We start from the raw sequence: 21,350 nt of genomic DNA, 5'->3' as shown, positions 1-21,350 counted from the left end.
TTAGAGGAGAACAGTGCGATTTTTAAAAAGCATTTTCCTGGGTACTATTTTAAAAGGTTAAGAGTTCATGTAAGAAAAAGTATTTTCTTTTTTTGAAATGCAGTGATAAATTATGGTTTACCAAGAAAGCAGATTTCCCCCCACCCACCCACCCTTGAGCTTTGAGGTGGGGCAGGGCAGGGCAGGGTAAGGGGGGGTGGAGGGGAAATGAGCCCAAGGATTCCCCAGGGTTGTTCCCATAATTGCTAACTTTTAAAAAAATGTATGAATCATACCATTATTTCAACTCTGTCCTAGTTATTGTAGCTCTTGGAGCTGATCATCTGGAAATATGCAAGGAGGGGGAGAAATGAAGATACAAATTTAAGGACTGAACTTTGGTGTCAGAGGCAGCCAACTTGTTCATGCTGGGTAAACTTTACATCTGGCTTTGGGCGGCTGCCATGTTAACTAATGTCATGCTCCATAAGTATCTGCTCTTTTGGGCAAAGGGAAAGGGCAGCTATAGCTTTTTTGGGGGGGGGAAACTCACTAGTCAGATTAATGCTGCTTTGGCCTGGCTTGACGGTTTTTCAAGCACATCTGGGAATTGCACATCTCAGGTCCAAAATCAGTATATAAGGGAAGTCATCTATTTTTTCCAACCTAACTGAGCCATCTCAGTGACCATCAGGTAGATAGTTGAAAACCATCTAGAGGCCCAGGTGTTCATTTATGTTCTAGGATTTATAAATAGACATCTTGCATAGTCTTAATGTAGATTGTGCTGAAAGACTACTGGAAAAGTCAAGCTCTGAAGATATATCACAACGATAAAATGACAGCTGAAAAAACAAAACTAGGAAAGGATGACTGAAATCTCGCCATTCTAATGCATTATGGATTTTAGTTCTTGGATAAAATGTGCAGCGTGTAGTTAGAGAAGTGCCTGCAGAAAAGAAATGCTTTGTCTGACATACATTTCTCAATACAACAATCTAAGATTGTTTTTAATGTTTACATTTGAACGATCCTGGTGTCCTTTTTTTTTTTAATTTATTGCTTATTCCATAAAAATAATACATTTCTTATTCGGTATTCCATATAGCTTATTTTTCCATATATTTATGAAGAATAATGCATAGCATAATGCATACCTTCTTGATCAAATACATATAATAATTTGAACTTCCCCCCCAACTTCCTCTAACCCATTCTTAATCAGATTACTCCTTTATTTTAGTATTTATCTATTCCTTCTGAGCTAGTATACATTTATGTAAAATTGTCTAATCCTTTCTAGTGTCCATATATACTCCATTACTTAGTAACCTAATCCCTAATATATTCAATTAGCATTAAAGAAATTTAAAATACTATTAGGTTACATAATTACTCCAAAAACAAGAACTATATATTCTTTACATTATCAAGTAAATAATAATAAAAAGAACTCATTATTTCCCTGCACCTCCCCTTATTCCCAACATTTCAGTACCCTCCGACTCTTTATCCCTTCTTTTTAGACGACTTTTTCTGTCGGGGGTTTCTATTGGTTTTTTTCTTGCTTTCTTAGTGTAGTCTCTTGGCATCCATGGTGACCAGTTACTGAATCTGGCCCAGATGAGTTTTCATCCCGTCGTATTTCTTCTTTGTCTCTTCCTTGAGTGGGATCTGTCAGTTCTGTATTTCTTGATAAAAATCTTTCAGCCTCTGCTAGTGAGTTGACTGCACATCTGCTCTGCTTGTAGATGAAAGTAAGCCCTTGTGGTGTTAACCAGGCGTACCTTATTCCATTTTTCCTCAGTATCATTGTGAAATCCTTATAAGCATTTTTCTTTGCAACCAAGTGACGAGTTATATCTTTTAACAATATTAATGATAATCCATCTACCAAAAGAGGACTATCATATTGGGTTTGCATGATTGTATTCTTCATTCTGAGATCATGAAAGGCAATCACAATCTAGGTGTTGATTTCTGCATTTTTGGCGACAAGGGAACTCTGTATATTTTATCTATTACATAATTCAATTTTTGTTCATTTAAATGGAAAATGTCAGCAAGTGACTTTATCATCGTCCCTCTAGTGTCTCCATATTTTTCCGCAAGATTGCGTATTCGTAGATTGGATTCTCTCGATTTCAAATCCAAAAATGCAATCTGGTCCTTTAAAATCTCTCCTTGAGTTTGTAAATCTCCAATTTGTTTCTCATTATCCTTAGTTTCCATATGAATTTCCTTTTGTTCCTCCTCCACTTTTGTTATGATAATTTCCATCTTTTTCATGTCTGTTTTTAACACCTTCACCTGGTCTTTAATTGTCTTAATCTCGATCAAAAGGTTGTCAAGTTTCTGGTCAAGTAGTTGGGACATTTGTTCTATCCGTTGTTGAATTTGGTTGTTGAGTGTTTCAGTCTGCTGCATCAACAGTTCCTCCAGTCTTTTGTAATCCGTGGTTCCCTGTAGAGCTGGTTGTATAGGCGGGCAGTATTAGTGTAACACAGACCATCGAGTTTCAAGAGTCCTCTAGTAAAGCCTTTAAAGACATCCGGTCCTTCTACAAAATCTCCTCGTTCTCACAGCAAGACGTGTCAAGAAGACTCTAAAGCGAAAGTATTTCAAATCAGAAATAGAACTTCATCCCTCCCCCTTCCAACTCTGAATCTTCAGTTGCTGCGTACAGTGTCACTCAAATCGTCTGTTGTTATGTCTACCCGCGGGAAAGAATTATATTTCCTCAGTCCGGTTGGTGATTTTTCTTATTTTGTCAGATTATCTCTTGGTCTTAAATGGGGGGGGGGGTTTATAGCTAGTTGGAAAATCTCCTCAGTCTTTTTCTGATTGAAAGGCAAACAAAAGGAGTTCTTAACACTTACAGGTCTCGGATGTCGGGGTTTCAGTAGTTAAAATGGTTCAATAGCTGGTGTTTGGTAGAGGGGATCTGATCCTGGATCCGTTAGAGGCGCTCACGGCGGTGGTTCCTTCCTCAGCCGGGCAGGACAACATCCAAACAGCCCCAGGTTTCATTCCCGGGGGAAGGTTTGGGAGTCAAAACCGCATTCTTCAGCAGCAGGAATTTCCTGCTCCACTTTCCACCTTTTAGGAACGTGGATCGGGGCACTAAAGTGTCCCGATTTCGGAGCGTCTCCAGGTCTCTTGAGAGAAGTCGCGATCAGATCTGCCATCTTGCCGGAAGTTGATCCCGGTGTCCTTTTTGAAGGTACACCTGGGCTCAGGAAAATACAAAATCTGTGTTTTAAGGACTTTAATGGCCAAATTTCCCTTGGAAAAAAATTATCAACATCTTGTTGTATGATTGTTTGAATCCTGGCCGACATGTTCAGTACAGGAGGACTTCTGGATAATGCAGCTATCTCTTTCAAAGGTAACACTGTGTGGGGCTCCAGAGGGTCTGTGATTGATCCTCCCTTTCCCCTTTCATTGTTCCAGCTGAGACCTTGAAGTTGGTAAAGCACTCAGATGTAGAGAGGGGAGGGGATTCACCACACTTTGTTCCACCTGCTTTCTTCCCAAGACTCTTCTCCACAGCCTGGAGAAGACCTGGAATCTCCTCCTTGCCTTTCCGTTTGGCCCCTTGTATGGAACAGTCTTTCCTGACCTCCCACCTATGTTCCCTGTTTTCTTGATAGCCCAGCTGCCGCTGACAACTCTTTAAAGGGGTTGCTTGGTGATGTGTAGGAGCTGTACATTGTCTGGCCTGGTCCGGTGATGCTGACCCTCTTGCTATCAGGACAGACATAGCAATGGTTGGCAGCCTGGGGGCTGGGGTCATGCTGAGGCCCAATCTTGGACACATTTCAAGTGGCAGTATTGTGATGTTGTGAATGTCCAGTTGAAACCGGTAACCATGCCTTATCCTGCATATTGGAACATCTTGTCTGTTGCCCAGTCGAGACACCTGTATCGCAAAAAGCAACGTGTATTTTCCTATAGAGAGTGTGTATGTGTCTACGTAACATAATTATTTTGTGGAAAGTACCTATTTTCATATTCAGTTTTCAACTATAGATTTTAAATTACTTTATTTTGTAAGCTACCTTAAACAGGTTCCCTGGAGAGGCAACATACCAAGGCCCTAAATAAATAAATTCTGGCAAAACGACTTCTCACACAGGTGGTGCTTTCCTTCCTGACTGGGCTGCAGAGAATCAAGCTGGAGCCCAGACACTAGCTTTGCCAGGTAGTTCAGAAAGGCAGCAGCCAAAGTGCCCACTTTACCTCAGAATAGGGGGCCTCCCCACTGCTTCAGATAATTTATTTAGGAACACATAGTACTTTAAGACATCATTGAAATTAACCTTAAAACAAAACACAAATCTTATGCATGTCCTTCTTAGAACATAGGAATCCCCACTAGACAGCTGTACCATAAATGGTGCACAATTCCTTTCATTGCGTGTATGGGCTGCTTCTGAATCCGTTTCCGAGTTTTACCCAACGGGAAAGCTAGTCCAAATTACATGTTTCTTTTTAATGGAATAGTATGGCTAAATTTATGCAACAAATTGAGTCTATTTGTCTCTTGCTGTCTGCTACAAAAAAATAATATCCATCTGTTTTGTTTTGAAGTCTGATTGAAATTGATAAAGATCTAATCATTAATTTAGAATTCTGGCTATGTCGAACAAACCAGTTTCAAAATGAAGTATCTGTAAGGCCACTTTAAGTGAAGAAGCTGAGAGTGTATGAGCAAAAATATCTAAAATAGAAAAGGATGAGCCAAGAATGTATGGGATGGTCTGTATACAGCAGAGGCTCACCCATGTCAACAACAATCCAAGCCCTAACAAGTGGAACCTGTAAGAAACTTGCAGGCAGTTTAAGGTACATTGTACTGTCAAGATTAGCGTGGCTTCTCTTCTGTCAGACACAGCAAGGCTATGGTAATAGAACTTGACATGCCTTCAACATATATATTCATCACTCAGTTTAAATAGTTAAAAATAGAACACTTCAAAATGCAAACCAAATGAAATAAAAGGCCCCAGAATTTCTGCAGTTATAAAGATGTATGGCCTGATTTATGTGTGAAATAATCATGTCTCTTTACCCTTTTACTAGATGGTATTTTCTTGTGCCGACTCAACCACCATAAGGGCAATTGACATTGTGTTTGTTTCTTAATTTGAAAAAGAGAATGGCTAAATTCATATATTCATGTGAATATGTATTTAAAACATTTGTATGCAGCCTTTCCACTTTAATTAGGATCCGCAAGGTGGTGAACACTCAAAACAATGTTAAAATAAAGATAAATATATATTAAATATTTTAAACACTTAAATAAAGCATATCAACACATAGACTCAAAGATAAATAAACAGGGAGGGGGGCAATGAGAGTTAATGAAAGAATGCCAAACAAACAGGTCTTCACCTGCTGGCAGACAATGATAGAGGGATACAGACAAATGGCCCTGGGGAATAAGTTCAAGAGTTTGGATGCTGTGACCGAGAAAGCCCTTTCTTGGGCAGCACATCCAAAGCGGGTCCTCTGAAGATGAATAAAGTGATCGGGGAGGTTCATACGGGAGTGTCTGGGCCTTAAGGTATGCTGGCCCTAAATCATAAAGGGCTTTGAAGATCAATAATAGCACCTGGAATTGGTAGCCAATGTTGGTGAGCAATACTGGGGTGATATGGTCCCTATGACCCACTCCAGTCAGCCTTCTGGCTGCCGCATTCTGTACCAACTGTAGCTTCTGGACACACTTCAAGGGAAGCCCTGTGTAGAGTGCATTGCAGTGGTCTATTCTAGATGTTACCAGGGAATGCACCGTAATGGCAAGATCTTTTTATTCAAGTATCCTTGAAGCTGTCCAGCTACCACTCATTCAATCATGCCTTTTTTATTATTATTATTATTTATGTATTTGTAAATTTTTAAATCCTCACAACAGTCCTGTGAATGAGGTTAGTGTGATGAGTGTGTGACTGTCCCAGAGCCTTCCAGCAAGCTTTGTAGGTCTGCGGGGATTTGTATCCAAGTCCTGTCAGGTCCCTGCCCAATGCTCCAACCACTACACCACACTTAATCATAAAACATTCAAGGTTGGATCATAGACTCACCGAGGTGCATCTTTCTCATCTTCCTGTTCCTCTTGGAATTCCTTTGATTTCAGAAAATGTACTGTTGCTAGGAAGGACACTTTTGGACAAAATACGCTGTGGACAATTCTCTGCAAATTTCCTATGCTGGTTAACCCCACTTCCTTACTACATCCTTTCCCCTACCAGAATGCATTTTTGTCCAGGGGTCGCCCTCCCAACTTGCTGTCATTGGCTTTTTGGAATCAGTTTCTTTTCAGTTGCCTCCTTGGTAGCAGTGTTTTCGTGTGAACATTGTATAGAATATAACATGTTGGTGTTGCTGTCTTTAAACTAATGTAGCTGTGGAAATACATTAGTAATATTGCCTAATCCTAAAACTTTCAGGACAGACTTTTACCAATGACCTTTACATTTGTCTTTGCAATTTTTCTCATGATAAAGACTAATGAACTTGTGCTTGGATAGTTTCTGAAAGTGCTGATTGATGTGTTCTAAATACAATTGTGTGTGCTTCACTTGGTTATGGGCACAGACTTTGAAACTCTGCTGAATGTGTAGCTGGCAGTGTTCTTTCTTATCTCCTTTTTTATTTCAGTTACGTAAACTATATCTTAGCCAAGGGAAACTGGTTTTTGCATACCAGATTTAGGGGCAATACAGGACAAATTATTATTTTCTAAGAGCTGATAACTCTGCCAGGGAAGAGAAGTGTCACTGAATGAAATGCTATGAATGCTTATGATTAAAAAATCTTTAAGAAAGCGTTGGAGTTGGTCCACACTATTCAATAACTGTTACAGGGTGCCAGTAATTCCAATAATCCTTTGTACTCTTGCAGGTGGTGCTTGGCAGTTCTCATTTAATGTGAAATTTTACCCTCCTGATCCTGCCCAGCTTACGGAAGATATCACCAGGTAGTTCATAAACAAGCACTGTTCCTAAGTTGTTCCCAAAAAAAATTCTGATGATAGTAATTTGCAATTACCCACATTCCTTCCTATATTGTCTCTTGACCACTGTATTCTAATAGCAGGTGGTAGGAAAAGGCATGTTACTGACTGAGTGTCTGCTCGTTCCTTTGGTCCATGCAGTACTTACAGTTGGTGTTCATAATCAGTGTTTTAAATAAAGATTATTTGTTGTTGAATTCTGTAACTAATAACAACATATACAGCATATACAGATGCATGAGGAAAAATCAGTAAGAGGGAGGGTGTGTGTGCTGTTTAAGTTGGCTTCCTTTAAAAATAAAGACTATGGAAATATAGTAGGAACATTAGATTGCAGTGTTTCTGTCTTACAGAATGTCTGCTATCAGTAATTTTATGTTTTATATTTCATCAGGCAACTTTACCTGTACATGCCTGGGATACCGACACCAAATATTTTCACCTGTAATACCAGCATGGTATCCCTGCAACATTAGTGCAATGTCATGGTTTGTGCTGCCAGTGGAGTTAGTATGTCTATTGTAGGCACTTGGTGGCTTGTGCAACAAAACTTAGCATTAGTAAATATATACAATATCTTGTAAAAACTACAAGCTGCAAATTTCAAGGGATTTGGTTTAAATATTAATATTCCAAATTTCAAAGAGTGAGGACTTTATTTTCATGGCTGTGCTATTTATTAGGAGTGATTGCAAATCCTATTAAGGCCCCTTTGAAAAAGTATCCCATTATATTGTCTATAACAGTGATGGCGAACCTTTTAGAGTCCGAGTGCCCAAACTGCAACCCAAAACCCACTTATTTATCGCAAAGTGCCAACACGGCAATTTAACCTGAATACTGAGGTTTCCTCCCAGCTTGGCAAGGGGGAGGGGCGGCGGGGAGTCCAGGGAAGGGGGGGCTTTGAACGGCTCCGCGCTCCCTTCAAAGCCCCCGCCGCCCCCGCGCGTGCCCACAGAGAGGGCTCGGCATGCCGGACTTGGCATGCATGCCATAGGTTCGCCAACACAGGTCTATAATAAGGAGAAATGTCTGTTATACTTTTGTGTATTTCCTCTTCCCTTCCTCAAATTAAAGCAATCTGTGTTGCCATTACGGGATTGTGCTTCCTGTTACTAAATTCAGGTATACCTGAGGGTATTCAGGTATACCTGAGTTTAGGGTTATGGTGAATGTAGGGTTATGGTGCCATGAAGAAAGGGTATAATTTAGTGTTGTTTTAATTGTAGTTTATTGATTGTATTATTAGTTGTATGTATTTTATGATGTTAGCCAGCCAGAGCCCGGTTCAGCTGAGGAAGGGTGGGCTACATATACATATACATTGTTGTTATTGTTGTTGTTGTTATTAAATGGTGTCATAGTCCTTTGTTTTTGTTTTTTAAAATCTGTTGCAGGTACTACCTGTGCTTGCAGTTGAGAGATGACATAGTTTCTGGACGACTGCCATGCTCTTTTGTCACACTAGCGCTGTTGGGCTCCTATACAGTTCAGTCAGAACTTGGAGATTATGATCCTGAGGAATACGGGAGTGAATATGTCAGTGATTTTCGCTTTGCTCCAAACCATACTAAAGAACTGGAAGACAAAGTAATAGAGCTTCACAAAAGCCACAGGTAAGATAAAATGAAGTGAATATTTGAGGTGGAGAAGAAATAATGGTTAATTCTCAATTAAGGGAAAAGAGAAAGAAGTGACCATTTAACAATAACATATCTTTACCTTAAAAGTGGACAAAGGTATAAAAAATGTTACTATCTTTCATTTAAAGCAATACATATAAAAATGCATTTTCTAAATTCAGTTCATTTTTTAAAATATTTTTTTACCCTCACTGATTAATGTTTGTCAGGGGAATGACACCTGCAGAAGCTGAGATGCATTTCCTGGAGAATGCCAAAAAACTGTCCATGTATGGAGTAGATCTACACCATGCCAAGGTACACACTGTGAACAAAACTCTAACTTATATTATTGTCCAGGCTATTGTGCCCTTTTTGCATCATGTAGCATTTTACCCTATATTTGAAAGTGTGGTATCCTGTAGTTATTTTTATTCTCAAGGACATCTCTAATTTATTGAATGCATTGAGGCCAGAAACTAATAACTAGTGTTTTTTAGTTAAAAGTAGGATCTATTAGAGCAAGAGTCTAAACCATTTTGCCCTTTATGCTAGCACAGCCTGCAATATTGCTGTGCCAGTAAAAACCCTGCTTCACTGAAGAGGAAGAGAGGAAGAGCCCTCAGAGAAATCCTCCACCTTCAGTGCTTGTGAAAAACAATGCCAACAGGTATGGTTGTGTTAGGTAACACAGTAGCAGCAAAGACCTTGAATGTCTTTGTTCCATTTGTCCCGAAGTTATTACAGGATGCCGAAAGTTTTACTTAGGTGTGACTGCTGTGATTCTTTTAAATTAGATGTTATTAAGTTAATCTGTAGCAGTAGAAAAGAGCAAGAGTCCAGTAGCACCGTAAAGACTAACAAAATTTCTGGCAGGGTAGGAGCTTTCGTGAGCCACAGCTCACTTAGAAATTTTGTTAATCTTTAAGGTGCTACTGGACTCTTGTTCTTTTCTACTACTACAGACAAATTTACGGGCCATTCCTGAGCTGTGAGGCTGAAAGTTCTGTGGCGGTGTGCAAGGGCCTGCGCCGGCATCCACGCCATGTCCACTGATGCCCGGCCCACTTGCACCTGCACGGATGCCGACGTTGGGCCATGCACGCCAGACTACCTGCGCTCAGCCTCCCGCCGGTGTCCTGATGGCACACTTTTGTGCGCCGTCCTCTCAGGGGGCATTTCTGGGGTGCTCCCAGGCTGGTCCAGGGGAGGAGCCACCTTTAGGTGGCCTCCTAAGCCCTTTCAGCCCAGGAATGCCCCCTTTTCCCTTACCTCGAGATACGCCACCTTTTTAGGTGATGTCTTTTCCATGGAAGTTGCTCCTAGGAAAGTATTCTTAGGTTTGTACTGTTATGTGCAATCTTATGATCACTGTCCAGGGAGTGAAATGGGATTTACTTCTGAGCTAACTTCTTGTTAGCTAGCTGCCCGCTCTGGAAATCCTAAGCTCATTCCTTTATACTTTACTGCTCTTAACAACAAAAATATGTATCCTAAGGTAATGTTAAGAGGTGGTGCTCCTTCTGACTACTGCTGCTGTAACCGCTTACGGTTTATTTATTCATTTTATTATATTTAAAATAGTTTTATAGGAAGAAGGGTCAGTGAAGGGCCATAGTTTTTCAGGAAAGCCCTACTTATAGCATACTGCCATAGTCCAATCTAGATGGCACCAAGGTATATACAGTGGCAACATCTTTTTGCCCAGAAAAGGCTGCAACTACCTCACCAGCCAAAGCCTGTAAAAGGCACACATGGCCACTTCTGCCACCTGCTTATCTAATAGGAGGCCTGGGTCCAGCAGCACCCCAAGACATAAGCCCGCTTCTTTAGGGGGAGAGCAGCCCCATCCAGATCAGGAGATACCTCAATTCCTGGGTCAGTCCTTCTACCTATTAGTAACACCTCCGTTTGGTCAGGGTTAAGTTTCTACTTCACCCCATCCATCACAAAACTGCTTTAACAGAGAACGGAGAGCCACGTAGATCGATGGCCACATGCTCAAAAGATGGAGAAAGAAAAATCGATACCAATGTTAATAATGAAGTTCACATCTGCTTGACATCATAATTGCAGCTGAAACTGAAAATGTAAAAGAAATAGCACAATTCTAAACACCACTGTAAAAACTACGCGTTTTTGGAAAGAGACTTCATTCCACTCCTTTCGCTTATTTATTTCCTAGGATTCTGAAGGAGTCGAAATCATGTTAGGGGTTTGTGCAAGTGGTCTTTTGATATACCGTGACAGACTCAGAATAAACAGGTTTGCCTGGCCCAAGGTTCTCAAAATTTCATACAAGAGGAACAACTTCTACATCAAAATCCGGCCGGGGGAGGTAAGCTGTGAACTCACCAGCTTCAGTATTTGTTGTCGCAAACTGGTTCTGCTTGTACTGCTTCACATGCCTGCAGAGTTATATTTCGCTTTAAAAATTAATGCTCTATAAAACATCTGTTCTTTATATCAATTAGTAGGTTTTGTTTTGTTTCAGCCTTACAATAATTATTGTAGGGCAATTATCCTTCTCTTTCCCTTCTGCCTTCCACTAGAACTGAAGATGCTCCTTCCTCTGCAAAAAGAGAGAGTACTCAGGCAACAGCCAGAGCACTCTGCTGTATTTGCAGAGGCAAAACAGCTTTGCTGCTGTTTCTGTGCTCTCTTTTTCTCTCAGAAAGGCAGAGGGGATAAAATGGTGGTGGGGAATAACTGCAGAATGCCATGGCTGCTGGTAGTCTGGGTTCTCTGCCCAATGAATGCATGCTCTCACAAACCCTCTTTCTTACTAATGGACTCTAATCTGGAGAACCAGGTTTGATTCCACACTCCTCCCCATGAGCTGTGGACGGTAATCTGGTGAACTGGGTTGGTTTCCCCACTCGTACACATGAAGCCAGCTGGGTGACCTTGAGCTAGTCACACACTCTCAGCCCCACCTACCTCACAGTATGTCTGTTGTGGGGAGGGGGAGGGAGGGTGATTGTAAACCAGTTTGATTCTTCCTTAAGTGGTAGAGAAAGTTGGCATATAAACACCAACTCCTCCTCCTATTCTTCTCCATCCTTCCTTGTAAATCTAATTACAAAGCCATATCCACATTATTTCAGCATGTATGTTTCAGAATTCCTCACATTTACCGTTATATCAACGTTATACACCTATATACCTATAAAGCAGGTTAGGTTCCTGATTACTGACTTCTTCAAGGATACCCAATGAATGTCCTGACTAAATAATAATAATAATAACAACAACAAACTGGGATTTGTATGTAGGTCTATTAATTCCTTCAAGTCCTAGCGCACCATACTGTCTCATCAGTGTGAACTTTAAATGGTATTTGCTCAGTTTATCAGTATATATGACAGAGATAACACTGTATTGAAATATTAGTCTAATCCAATGATACTCACTCTGTGGCCTGCAGAGAGCTGCATTCACCATTACCATCATCATCAACCTAAAAAACAAATTTACTTCTATCCCTGGCATGGGGCCTGAACCTCAGGGAAGTTTGCTGCGTACCCGTTCCCAGCCATAGCTGTTTCATGGTGGAAAACCACTTGTCAACCACAAACCCCACTGGGCAATGGCCTTGTCTGTTTTCCTGAATTATGGTGCAGGTACCACATTGGGCAACAAAACTCAGAAAAGCCACATATGGCCCATCAAAGAGCCACATGTCACTCCTAAGCCACTGACTGTCACTGGTGAAATCTCCACACTGCTGTAATTTTACCTAGATCTTGTCGCTGCCCCCAGAATCCAGTAATCTTTTCCTTTTAAAAAAAACAACAACATTTTATTAAGTTTTGAGGGTTACAAAAGAAAAGAGGGTAAATGGGGAAAGAGTAATAGATTTTACAAATCTTGTTAGGTCAAGCATCCAAGACATGTGTGTGTAAAGTGCCGTCAAGTCGCAGCCGACTTATGGCGACCCCATTTGGGGGTTTTCATGGCAAGAGATTAACAGAGGTGGTTTGCCAGTGCCTTCCTCTGCACAGCAACCCTGGTATTCCTTGGTAGTCTCCCATCCAAATACTAAGCAGGGCTGACCCTGCTTAGCTTCTGAGATCTGACGAGATCAGGCTAGCCTGGGCCATCCAGGTCAACGCATCCAGGACATGCCCTCCAGTATTATCTCATTATTTTCAAATATCAAATCTTACACTTCTATCTTATTAGCATCTATCAATTCTCACATTTCTACCTAATTAACATCTATTAACATCTATCTGCATAGTTCAACTACATCTTAAAACTGTTCTGAACCATAATAATTAACTCAGTAACCTTTCCCATGCTTATTGCAAATAATTTGTATTCATATATGTCTAAAAACCACTTAAAAGCCATTAATTAAATATACCTTTCTTGTAAAACAGTTGTGAATTTTATATGCTTGGTCTCTAACTATAGGAAGTATTTTAATTTCTCAAATATCTAAAATCTTAACATGCTGCTGTTGAAAGATTGCCCTCTGGTGGCATGAGAGGGATCAGAGCAAGTAGTATGAAACCACTAGGCTTTCCCCCTCCCAGCTGTCATCACAGCTGACTTATGGAGAACCCATAGAGTTTTCAACGCAAGGGATGTTCAGAAGTGGTTTTCCATTGCCTGCCTCTGTGTCACAACCCTGGTATTCCTTTGTATTCAGTACCTGGTATTCCCATCCAGGTACTGACCAAAGTCGACCCTGCTTAGCTTCCAAGATTTTACAAGCAAAGCAGAATGAGAGGGAGGAAAGGAGAGGCAGGAGAGCGTCCTTCAAATATTAAAAACAAACACTTTGGAATGTAACAGAGCTCAGTTCAGAGATAAAAGCCCTTCCACAGCTCCCCGCCTTGCTTCTCCCACTCCCGAAACTCCCCTTTCCTTGCCACCACTACATATTACCATCCATGATAAAATGCTTAAAATAAAAAACAAGAAATAATAATATCTAAAATACGTAAAATAAAATATATGAACTAGGTCAGGGGTCAGCAAACTCATTAGTCAAAAGAGCCAAATATCAACAGTACAATGATTGAGATTTCTTTTGGGAGCCAAATTTCTTAAACTATATAGGTAGGTACACTGTTTATTAACTTAATAAACTTTAATTAAAGTTTTAAGTCTTAATTAAACTATAGGTACACTGAATAAAACTTGATATCATACTTAATAGTGATCTTATTTATTGATAAAAATTAAATTGTAAGTCCCTACCATTTCCCCCTCCCCGTCCGGAGTCCTCGTCTGGAGGCCGGGTCTACCGCCATAAAAGCCTATTAGTAGACCTGGCCTCCGGCTGAGTCCCATTGGGAGGCCAGGTCTACCTGGCCTCCGGAGGCCCATAGAAGCCAATTGGTAGACCTGGCCTCTGAAGGGGGACTTTTTCCCCTCCTCGGAGTCAAGATCTATCACCAAGAAAGCCAGTGGGTAGACGTGGCCTCCCAGTGGGACTCAGCCAGAGGCCAGGTCTACCAAAGGAATCCCGCCCCGCCCAACAGCTGATAGGCGGGGGGGCAGGAACCGCCGAGCCGCCCGCCCAGCAATTGCGTGGCTAGAGGGGAGGGGAGGCTTTAGCCTCCCAACCATTGAGGGAAAGGGAAAGGGGGACCCGGTCATTCTCCACGGTGTGGGGGGAGAGACGCGCCCGCTCGCCTGCTCTCTCGTGCTCTCTCTCTCTCTCTCAGGCGCGCCGGCTCTGCAACCAGCTGCCGGCGCAAGCGGGCGCGGGAGCAGGGGCTTCGAACCAAGTTCGGAGAGCCGCACTCAATGGGCCAAAGAGCCGCATGCGGCTTGGGAGCCGCAGTTTGCAGATCCCTGAACTAGGTAAAAGGACATTGTAGCAGAACTGCTGCAATGTCCCTTCTACAATGACATAAGATCGCTGTACATTCTCCCCATATTGTCATCCTTTCCTGGGAGATCGGAAGAAACTAAAGTTTCCCTTCTCTTAGCAGACTCCTCTCGGGAGATATCCACGCAAGTAGCCAAATTTTGCCTCCGGTCTAATAGAATTCGTAAACGGCTAATTGAAAACCTTTCCCGATGGAAGGTTTTTCCTCCTTTTCTTCGAATCATCCATCCAAAATCATCAACTTTTATTATTTTATTTTATTATTTTAACCTAACCTTGATTTTTATTCAGAGCTGATATTGTATCGAAATAAAACTTGATTGATTGATCTAGGTAAAAGATAAATAGATAAACACTCTGCTCGCGCAGCCTGCACTCCAACCTAAAACCCTTACAATTAAGCAAGGGAGGTAGAAGAGAAGGTGAGAAAGAAAAGAAAGACAGTGCCAATGAAACTGGAAAACAAGATAAGAGCTTGAGTAGACTTCAAAAAGGCAGTGGGAGATTAAAAAACCAAATAAAATAACCCCTAAAGAAAAGCTAAAACAAAGAACAATAAAAGCTCCAGATATGGAGCACAGCGTCGAGCGTCCTGCAGTATCACACTGGAAGCCCACCTTCCTCCCCCAGATTTCGCAAAATCAGGCTAGCCTGCACCATCCAGGTCAGGGCTGTAGTAGACACTTAAAGGCAAGTCACTGAATTCTTTGTCAAGTTCGTGTCTGCTTATAAAACTACAGTTCTTTCATTTCCAATAAATAATTACTTCTTCAGCCAAGAATATAAAAGTAGTAAATGTTTGGTAGCAGTCCTCCTCTTTCAGAGATTTGTTTTTTAAGGGAACTGAGTTTGTTTTTGGTGTGGAGGAGCATTCAGTCATGCCATCCCTCACTTGCAGTCTGCAGGCAGCGTTTATCATCTCAGTGATAATTAGGCCTCATGAGGTCGTATTTATTCAGTGGGACTAATTTACATGTCCACCTGATGTACTGAGGCTGCAGGAAAAGTCTGCATTGTTCGCAGAGCATGTCACAATGGTAATGTCCACTTACCCCCTTCCTTAGGATTCAATTTTCAGTGTGCATTTTAAGCGTCAAGAAGTTATTTATGAGTTTTCCTGAGACTGAACTGACAGTGAGAATATGCCTTAATTCTATGAACATCAGGCAAAACTGTGTTTCCATCATGCAAAAACTCCTCCAGCTGCATACATCTCACTCCCCACTAGGGTTGCCAGCTCCGGGTTGGGAAATACCTGGAGATTTTGGGGGTGGAGCCTGAGGAGGGTTGGGTTTGAGGAGGGGAGGGATTTTAATGGTTATACTGCCAAAGCGGCCATTTTCTCCAGGGGAACTGATTTCTGTCACTTTGAGATGTGTTGCAATAGCAGGAGATCTCCAGCCACTACCTGGAGATTGGCAACCCTACTCCCCACTCACATTTGTCCTGGGGGTCCTCTGTCCTCCCACCCAGGAGCAGCTCTTCAGGAGGCATTTTGGGTTGCAGCACGAAGGGGGAGGGAAAGGCAGAATTTTGGCAGTATCTGAGCCATGCTGGTTAGAACAATCAAGACCAGTCTACCGTGTAAGCTTCTACTACACATGACTTCCCAACTAGATCTATGAACAAAGGAGACAGCATCTAATTAGAAATCCCAAATATACAGTCAATGTTATTATTCTGTCATCACTTAGTCTTCACAATTCATTGTGAAGCAGAGATTCCCCACCTCCCAGATCTGGGAGAAGAGAGAATGGGCTTTTTTTTCACAGCACTGCTTGTACTCAGCAGATGGCACCAAATACTTACATTCTTCTTTGTGAGACGCATGCTGAATTTGCTAGTGTGGGTAGCTTGAAATGTGTGTCCAAAAAATAAAAAGATGCAGGGGTAGTACTGTATATATCATGCATGATGGTGGTAGTGGTGTGTAGTAGTACTATAATGAAGGGGGGAATGAAGTATTTTCATTTTGAATTGGCACGTAGGCAAATAGCCTCAGCTTTCCCAAAACCTTCATGTTGACTGAAGTGGTAAAACAGGTCTTATTCATTAAATGTAGATTTCATGGATTTTAAAATAGTTTCTGCCTGTAAAATCTATTACTCTTGAAACTAGACATTCTCAACAAAATGTAAAGTACAAAACAGTTATGCTTTCTTTTGATTTTAGCTCAAGGTGTTATGTTATGACATTTGTATTTCCAAATAATTTTTCCCTATATCTGTTATTCTTGCCCAGAACAGGATGCACTTTGAGCGTCATTACTTAAAATTTTATTAATGGGGTACAAACACGAAAGCTGTTAGGAGATCCCCAAGTAAAAGTTGTCTGTTTTTACCTTAATTCTGCCCCTTGTGTGAGCATAATGGAATGTTACAGTCCACCAGGAATGTTTTGAAATCCGACCCAAAAGTTGGTCTTTCACAAGGGACCAAATCAAGCTTTCATCGGCAGCTATAAAACGAGAATTCCCTCTTACTTGCTTAAGTTGGCAAACTAAGCAGTGGTCTCCCAGTCAGATTTATGTCATATGTTTATACAGATGTGAATACCTCTATAGAGTGATGACTGAAATAACAATCTCAGTCGTTATGTATTTGATATACTATGCATTGCAAATAAATGAACGTTCTTTTCCTCCTCTAGTTTGAGCAGTTTGAAAGCACTATTGGTTTTAAATTACCGAATCATCGTGCTGCAAAGCGTCTGTGGAAAGTTTGTGTCGAACATCATACGTTTTTCAGGTACAACCTTTTTTAAAGGTTTATTTAAAAATAAGACACATAGGAATAAGCATCAACTCTCCTGACAGAGTCATGTATAGCATTCGTCTTGGCCATTCAGGAGTATACTGTTTTATGTTTATCAGTAATAATACTTATTTGTTCTAATTTAAAGAAAACCTGATTAAAATGATATGACTCTGCCATCAATACTCTTAGCTTTGTGTTTCTCGCATGAGCAGCAGCTGCATTACAAGGCCCTTCTGACTGTCACTAATACTTAGATAGTGCTATTTTTTCTCAACACAAATACCAGTGTTAAGTGATACATGGCAAAGTATCCTGGTTGCCTAAGCTGGGTTTTTTTCCCACATTCTCATATCCAAGTAATGTCTTTATAATGTCCTTCCCTAAATAACAAAATGCCTTTGGGACACTACAATGGTGAGAGTTTCTGATGAACAGAGAATTTCACGACATTCTCAGAGAGAGAGGTAAAAATCACCAATGATGCTGTCGTTCCTGCACTCCTTGCTTCAGTAGAAAAGGGAGATTGCTGGCAGCAAGGGAAACATTTCAATTGCCTGTACATGAGATGACCAAAAAGTTTTAGTAGTTGCAAATGTTGAAGGAAAGCGTATGGTACAACTTGGCAGTACTCAATGGAAACAATGTAGATGGTGCCAAGATTAAGCATGTGGAAGATAAGGTTTAGTTATTAAAACCGATTTTTAATGTGCCAGATTAGGGAGCACAATTTCACAATAAGAATGGATTTTATGACAAGTGTCACATTTATTTATTTGTCACTTGGATCCCGCCTCTCTCCCCGGGGGGACCCAGAGCAGCTTACATCGTTCTCCTCTCCTCCATTTTCTCTTCATAACACTCCCGAAGCATGAGCAGGGATTAGAACACAGGTCTCCAGATATTAATCTGACATTCTTAACCACTACACCACACATGTTCGTGGCAATTCCTAAGAGAAGAAGAGAGGAGGACGGTGCTTGCAGGGTCAAGGAGCTCAAGCAAGTGCATACTTCGTGTTCTCTGTGCATCACACTGATGGGTTTTGTGTCTGCATGGAAGCTGATCTCAGAAAATTCTAGTTACAAAAACGTATGAAAATCCCATCTCAGCAGCCAGAGGACGGGATGGTGTAAAGCTGCTGTGGGACAGGTCTCCGCACAGGTGGAGGGGGGAGATCTAGCCCTCCCCCTCCCCTCTGCCCTACTACTCTTCTGCAAAGCTTTCCCCCCAGGCCCTGCTGCACTTTCCTCCTATTGCTCATTCTGTCCCCATGGACTCCTTCACCAAAGTAATCTAGCTGCACAACGCTGCATTCTGAGTCTGAACGCTAACTTACCTGTTCTTGAACCCAACTCACTAATCTGCTGCCCTTGACTCTTTCTTCCTCGGGACTAATCTGCAATTGACATTTTCCCAACCCACATCACCTAACTTTTCTTTATTTGTACAACTATACCTAGGCTTGAAAGGTGGCTAATTGTTTTTTGGTAACCACACCCTGAGATGGTTGTTACCCTTGCCTGCTAATATCTTTACATGAGCCTATTCTTCAGGGGAAATACTGAGGCCAAATAGGAATTGAGCCTTTTTGCTTTCTCTCTGTCTTCTGTCAGAGTTTCTCCATTTTCACCCAACAGTGGACCTACCAATACTTCACCATGCCCATCCTGGACCTCAATCAGCCACTCTATTACTCCATGCAAGTTCAGGATGGTTACACCCCTCCATTCTTCCTCTTCCGTCACGGCGGGTAGATCTAAAGGATGCACTCTTCCAATTTGCAGTCAGACCTCAACATCAGGTTTGCAGTGGCCATCACCCATTTCAGTATAATCTGTTGTCCTTCAGCCTCACCGCTGCCCCAAGTTTCTTCATCATATGCATGGCAGTGGTTGCCGCTCACCTGAGGCGCTGTGACAGAACAGTCTTCTCATACCTCACTGAAAGGCTGTTGACAGTTGCCCGTCCGCTCTGCTGAAGCACCTTCAAGTCAGCCTTCACTTCCAAGGCTGCAAGTCAAGAGAAAGTAGTGACACTTCATGGGACCTGAGACTCCTTTTCTTCAAGATGGCCTGCCTAGTTCCCTTTGACTCAGCGCAGCAGTCATATGAACTGGCAGCTCTCAGGGCAGACCCTGTTTTATCAGTTTCCACTGGAACAAGGTTACTCTATACCCTGGCATCTCCTTCCTACCAACAGTTGTTTCTGATTTTCATTGGAATCAGGACATCATTCTGCCTAGCTTTGTCCAGACACTTCTACTGCCAATGCAGAGATGATCCTGCACTTGTTTGATGTCAGGGGGGCATGGACCTTTTACATTGTCTACACCAGTACCTTTTGTTCACTTGTATGGCTCTTCATTTCCTATGCCAGCAAACACAAAGGCTAACCTCACAGAAACTCAGCAAATGGATCTCACATACTAGGGAGCTGAGCTACCAGCTGGAATGTAAACCACCACTGTTATAGCCTAAGGCACATTACATCAGATCCGTAGCGGTGTCCCATGCCTTCGCCAAGGGAATACAGCTTCCTGAGTTCTGTTGAGCATCCACATGGGCATGGCCCATCACCTTCGTGCAGCACTATGCACTAAACATTAGAGCTCTCAGGGATGCTTCCTTTGGGCAAGCTGTTCTTCAGTCTGTCTTCTCCTAAGCAGTACCTGCACCCAGTTTTAGGTAGGTAAGCTTGCTAATATACACCCATCAGTGTGATGCACAACCACGAAGAAGTAAAGAAAGGTTGCCTACCTATAACTGGTTTTCTTGCAGTGGTCATCTGTGCATTCACAGAATCCGCTCTCCTTCCCTGCTGCAGGTACTATGCATGCTAGCAGCATCCCCAAATTTGGATGGAACTGAGTGGGAGAGGCATGGCTCCTCCCCTCCAGGCATGCATGGTGTATCTCTATGCTGGGAGCGGGAGGGGATTTTCACACTGTTTTGTAGCTACAGAAATTTCTGAGACCAGCTTCTGTCAGGTGCAAAACGCATAAATGGGGATGCACAGATGACCACTCAAAGAACAACATATACAGGTAAGCAACCTGTCTTTCTCATTAATCACATTCAGGTATTTATACAATAAACTTCATTTTTCTGTTTGCTATGAAGAGCCAGATATTTGTTTGGAACAATAGTTGACATAGTTCCATAAAGACTTTGAAGTATTCAGCCAATTCTTACATACCACAGTACTAACTAAAAATCTCATAATTCTGAGGCCAACATCCACATCTCTTCTATTGTAGAATATGGGCTTAAATACACAGAACTTCATTTTAATGCAAAATTTGTTACAAATTCATAATATTAATGTGCTTTGGTATGTTCTAGGCTCTTGCTACCTGAAGCCCCTCCCAAAAAATTCCTCACCCTGGGTTCCAAGTTTCGCTACAGCGGGAGGACGCAGGCCCAAACAAGGAGAGCCAGTGCGTTGATAGACCGCCCAGCACCTTACTTTGAGCGTTCTTCAAGCAAACGCTATACTATGTCTCGCAGCCTAGATGGGGGTAAGATGCTCTTAATGGACTTTTTGGGAGTTTTATCTCTTTGTTTCTTGAGGAACAATCTTGGAACAGAATAGATTTAAGCCTTTTGTTATCTCGTGTTTCCCGAGCTTCTGCCAGATGACATTTGTAAGTATATGCATGGTTTTTCATTTACTGTAGAAAGCTTAAGTAAAGGAACAACATAAATATTAGACTTGTGCCTTTTCTGGGTTTGTTCAGTGGCAATCCTGAAACTCTGCAGAAAGAGGAATAACGGCACTTCCATTACCTGACACCTGTTCCCTCAGATGCTTTCTTTGGGACCCTTTGCTTTCTTTCCAGCTTTTCACGGTCCCCCCCCCCCCCAGCTAAAGTGGTTTGGCACTAGGTGGTCAGACAGGATGTCCGATCTAGATCCAAGCCATGCACTCATGTTCCTAACCAAAAGGATGTATTCAGCATATATAACAATTGCTGTCAGAACCTTACTACTTTAGGTTGCACCTTGGTGCCTGTAGGGAAGTAAAGTTTCTGTGTGAGTTTACTAGCCTTAGGAGCCCTTGTGGGCAAGAAGGAAGTAGGGAAGGCTCTCTTCAAGTATCTTAAGTGTGCGGCTTGTAGTGAT

At 41.8% G+C, this 21,350-nt stretch overlaps 1 protein-coding gene across 1 annotated transcript in view; it reads left to right on the top strand.

Annotated features, from left to right (window-relative positions):
* The window catches only part of EPB41L3 (erythrocyte membrane protein band 4.1 like 3), a 106,090-nt gene that overhangs the window by 38,197 nt on the left and 46,543 nt on the right, over nucleotides 1–21,350 (top strand). The window contains exons 5-10 of the mRNA XM_056854824.1: nucleotides 6,892–6,967; nucleotides 8,401–8,619; nucleotides 8,856–8,943; nucleotides 10,811–10,963; nucleotides 17,123–17,220; nucleotides 20,571–20,746. Coding sequence (XP_056710802.1) covers nucleotides 6,892–6,967; nucleotides 8,401–8,619; nucleotides 8,856–8,943; nucleotides 10,811–10,963; nucleotides 17,123–17,220; nucleotides 20,571–20,746 — 810 coding nt within the window. The remainder of the gene's footprint in view (nucleotides 1–6,891; nucleotides 6,968–8,400; nucleotides 8,620–8,855; nucleotides 8,944–10,810; nucleotides 10,964–17,122; nucleotides 17,221–20,570; nucleotides 20,747–21,350) is intronic.

This window comes from Euleptes europaea, chromosome 8, assembly GCF_029931775.1.
Source record: "Euleptes europaea isolate rEulEur1 chromosome 8, rEulEur1.hap1, whole genome shotgun sequence".
NCBI classification, from domain to species: Eukaryota; Metazoa; Chordata; class Lepidosauria; order Squamata; family Sphaerodactylidae; genus Euleptes; species Euleptes europaea.
Note: the sequence above shows the minus strand (reverse complement) of the source record. Positions and strands in the feature narration are given on the sequence as shown.